General features: G+C 32.1%; 1 protein-coding gene across 1 annotated transcript; it reads right to left on the bottom strand.

Annotated features, from left to right (window-relative positions):
- Nucleotides 1–855: 855 nt before the first annotated feature.
- On the bottom strand, nucleotides 856–1,455 carry LOC145111922 (uncharacterized). Its single transcript, XM_079048157.1, has one exon. The coding sequence runs from the start codon at nucleotides 1,453–1,455 to the stop codon at nucleotides 856–858; it is 600 nt and encodes a 199-aa protein (XP_078904283.1).
- Between the last annotated feature and the right edge of the window lie 3,241 nt (nucleotides 1,456–4,696).

Raw genomic sequence — 4,696 nt, 5'->3', positions numbered from 1 at the left:
TTGCTCTATAAGAGGATGAGCAAAACCAACTTTCTAGGAGGTGTTGTGGTGTTTACGGCCACACCAAAAGTGTATGGCCGTAAACTCTCCAAATGGTGTCTTTTTGGGTCTTAAAGGGAAGGGTTCTCAAAGGTTCGTGTGTCCCAAAGAATAGCTTGTGTCTAGATGTGTTTAGGGCTCAATACTTGACCATAATTAGGGTTTACGGCCAAGGGAGATGCTCCTGGCCGTAAACTCTCATTAATGATGAGATTGGTGATGTTTCAAGGCTAGGATCTAGTGTTTAACATGGCTAACTAGAAGATAGATGGAATACTCACACTTTTGAGGGCCTTTGAGGTGTTTACGGCCACCAAGAACAAGTGTGTGTTCTTGGTGTTCTTGGTGAACGATGAAGATCTTGAAGATCTAACCAAAAGAGATGATTTTATGGATGGAATTAAAGGTGTGTACTAGTTTAAGAAGAATTACAGCTCAAAAGGTGGAATAAATACTTACGTTTTTGAAGATCAAAGTGAAGAACTCGATGATACTTGAGAGAGAATGGAAGTGTTCTTGAGTTTGAAGTGTAAGAATGAAAGAAAAGTGAAGGGAATGAGACTTCAAGGGGGAAATTACGGCCAGCCTTGAGTTTACGGCCGTAAACTCATGTGTCTTGGCCGTGAACTCCTTTTCGGTGGTCTTAAGGCTTGAATGTTGCATATTGTCTCTAGCAGGTACTTCCTAACACTCATTCCATGAATGTACTAGGCTTAGAACACTCAAATAGACTCTATACAGTGCTAAAAGATAGGAGGAGTGAGTCTGACTTAAGGTTGATTGTACTGACTTTACAATGCAAAAAATTTCGGGTTGTCACACAGATTTACATTCGAAAGAACTGAATATTGTTTTTCCTCTATTAAGGGTGAGAAGTCCATATTTATTAGGGAGATTATGGTTGTCGCCTATACTTTCTTTGTTAATAGCTTTGTAGTTAACTACCATTATTTTCTTTCGTCTTCTTATTTCTGCATCGTTTTCGACAAGGAAAACGAGACATTTGTGAGGAGATTTACTTGGAATGCTGACCTTTATTCCAAGTAGTTCTTTGATTTGTTTACTAACTTCTTCGACATCTTGAGGACTGTATCTCACAGGTTTAACTGTGATGATAGTGGTCGGGTCGATTAATTTGATGTTTGCTTTCATCCATTGTTTAGACTTTATTGGGTGTATAGGATTTTCTGAGCAAAATTTTTCAAGTAAGCTTTCAATTTTTGAAAATTTTTCCTCGTTAAGATGAAATTTAAACTCTTCCTCATTCTCCCCCATTTTAAAAGGCAAAGTTTCTTCAATTTTTCTTTGAGAGATGTTGACAGGTTCTGGTTTTTTAATATTTGAATTATTTTTCATTGATTCTAAAAATCCAGGTTTTCTATTTCTATAAGCGTTTCTGATTTTATCAACAATCATTTGAACACCATAATTGTGGAAAGTAACTGTTTTGAGATTTTGTACAAAAGTTCTATACAAAAGACAGAAGTTATTTCCTAGGATGAAATTTATTGCACATTCTTGTTGGTATACAGAGGGGATATGGAAGACTTCTCCACCAATTCTTATCTATAAATCAACACATTTTTTGTTGATAAGTACAGGTCCGTTTTCTGTTGCAACCTTTATAGGTTTTGGAGTGTTAATCCAGTGTTCTTCTGGAATAACATATTAACTTGCGATACAAAGACTGGCTCCTGTATCATTATAACAATGTAAATCAATTTGTTTATATTCGGAGAATCTAAAAGTGCCTTTAACATAGATTGATTTAGGATCTGTGATAGTTCATATCACGTTTTTAGAGTTCATGACTTTTAAATCAGTCTGAATCAGTGTCTAATTTTGTAGACGAAGAATATGATGATTCATCTAGAGGTTCTTCAATCAATGTGTAGACGATTTGTTCATCTTGAAATTATTCTTCTATAGGCCTAAGGTCCATAGATGACGCTATTTCAAGGAGTTTAACTTTTTGTGGGTAATCTTTCCTATTAGGACACTCATTGGCATAGTGTCCTTCTTCACTACAAACCCAACATTAGTAGTTCCTTTTTGTTGTTTATTAAAAGAGTTCTTTGAACCGTATATTATTTTTCTTTTTTGAAAATCTTTTTTTGTTCTTTTTTGAATATTTATTAAAAGATGTCTTTGAATATTTTTTTTGTTTTATGTGTAATTTTGCATCCATACTCTAAGGGTTTTTCTTTTGTTAAATGATTACAACAGTTTTTGTTAAAACATTTTAGTCATTTTTGTGTGTTTGATAGATTACAAATTTTTCTAATCTCATCAACAACAATTCTCTTAGCAAAAGGAAGACTGTAAATTGTGGAATTTCTAGATTCGGTTATAAATCTATTATGAGATTGTTGTCCTACAATAGGAATTTTAATAGATATTGTTTGATCAACTCAAGATATAGAGTTGAATCATTTATTTTGTAAAGATTTGTTTCGTAGTCACATGTGTAATGATCTACAAAGGAAATATCACATATGGTGATATTCGTAAGTCTGGATTTAGATTTTTCGATCTCTCTTTTTTGTTCATTGGATTTGTCTTCTATAAGATCTATACCAAGGAACATCATGTAGATGGATAGATTTTGAACTATTCCTGATGTTTTATGTTAAAACAATAAATGGATAGATTCTTTTGTTACATGTTTTTCTTTGTTAGTCTGAATGATTAGACTTATTTCTGAAGTCCATCTGTCGATAACTTCTTTTTTGTTTGTTTCAATGTTGTCAATATTGAGAACGTTTGTTCCAAACTAGTTTGGATTTCCAATGGTAAGATCCGGCATAGAGCCAGTTCTATGACCTTGTTTAGTTTTAGGTCTTTTTCTTCTTTCACCTTGAAAAGAGGATTCTACAAGATGATCGAATTGTGGTTCGATCTTATTTATCCTAAAGTTAGGCTCTATATCAGAAGAAAGAGATTCTACTTCTTCTTCTGAAATATATACAAAAGTTTCTTTGTCAGAGGATTCTTCTATGATGTTAATCGTTTCATCAAAATGGAAAAGTTGTTTAAGTTCCTCAAATGTAGAGATTTCTAAGTTTACTGTATCCTTTCCTTTAGATTCTGCAAGATCTAGTAACCTAAGAGCTTGATCAAGAATCGAGACATTTGATCCATTGATTATTAATTCTTCATCTTCATAGTTATCCTAGAAGAATTTTTCTACTTTAGATAAATAGTCTATCATGTTGACTTAAAATAGTCTCTGGGCCATGACATCGAACTTGAATTTCTTGATGATCCTAGTTCTTCATTTCTTACATTATAATTAGGGTATGAGTACTTACCAGTGAACGAATTTTTATCTTCAGTTTTAGGATCTAAAACTGTAGTGGTTTTATTAGTTTTATTGATTATTTCAATAATTGTTTTGTTGCAAGGACATTTTTGAAGTTCTTTTTGCGTTTCATTAATAATTTTGGTAGTAATAGCTTCTAGTTGGTATATAGTTACTAAGCCTTGGTTAGTCATTTGATCAATCTTTTCTGATAGTTTTTCAACTTTTTCATTTAATTGATTAAGTGATTCCTTGATATCAACCATATATGTTGTCATCCCATAAGTTGTTTCACTTGATTTTGCAATTCTTTTAATCTAAGACTAAAATCTTTTATTATGTCTGTAAGAACAACTTTATGGGCAACTTCTTTTAGTAGATCATCGAAGTTTTTTAGAAATTTTATTAAAATTTTATAGTAGTTTTGAGTTATGTTCTATTATGTTGTTCATTTTTTCTAACTGAGTAAAAATAATTTAAACTGATTGTTATCAATTTCTCCTCTATTTTGAAGGGGGAGACTTAAATCTTTTTTGAATAGATTGAAAGGTTTATTATTTTTTGAGATATCTTTAGAAACATCTTTTTGAATCCCAAAATAGTGATTTATTTTGAGTGTATTTAACCAACATCTTGCGACAATCTGATTTATATTGTTACAAAGGTTAGCAAGGGTTTGAACGCCTACTTTTCCTGAAGAAAAAAAATGCATATTCTTTTTTCTGAGTAGGATCATCAAGAGTTTTGAGTCTCAATGATTTACCCTTTTTTTAAATATGAGGAAGGTATATCTTACTTATTTATTACTTCGCTTAGTTGGCTGATGGTTTGATTTAAATTATCAACCCTAGAAGATATACTTCTTATGATTTTGAGTATATCTCTTGGAGTAGGTTCCAGAGATTTTGATGTTTCACATATATGAAGAGAATCTATTGAGATCCTAGGTGGTAGCTTTTCTCCGAAAGTGTTTTTGTTTTTGGATATGTTTAAAGCCCAAGAGCTATCATGAGGATCTATGTTGCAAAATTGTTTATCTTTGACATGTCCTATTTATGAGAATACATCTTCTAGTTCTATCTATTCTTCTTTTTTATAATCTATGTTATGATGACTATTTGTCAACGCATATCCTATGAGTCGAGTTGTTGTGAAGGGTTTATCTCCTGTATTGATGAGAGCTCTTCTTTCAAAGTGATGAATAAAAGATAAAACCTTATTTAAGTTTGTTGATCTCAGATCTAAAGCAAATTTGGGATAGACTGAAAACATGAATTTTTAGTATGCTAGATTTCCTTTGGATGCAGCAAGAATACAATCCTATCGATGATTGATTCTATCATCAATCAAGGCCAT

Source organism: Lactuca virosa, chromosome 5, assembly GCF_052849685.1.
Source record: "Lactuca virosa cultivar CGN04683 chromosome 5, Lactuca_virosa_CGN04683_v6, whole genome shotgun sequence".
Lineage (NCBI taxonomy): Eukaryota > Viridiplantae > Streptophyta > Magnoliopsida > Asterales > Asteraceae > Lactuca > Lactuca virosa.
The sequence above is the reverse complement of the archived record's forward strand: the minus strand, read 5'-3'. Positions and strand labels throughout refer to the sequence as shown.

Coding starts and splice junctions, on each gene's coding strand:
- LOC145111922 (XM_079048157.1), bottom strand. CDS start 1,455: ATGATTGTTGATAAAATCAGAAACGCTTATAGAAATAGAAAACCTGGA.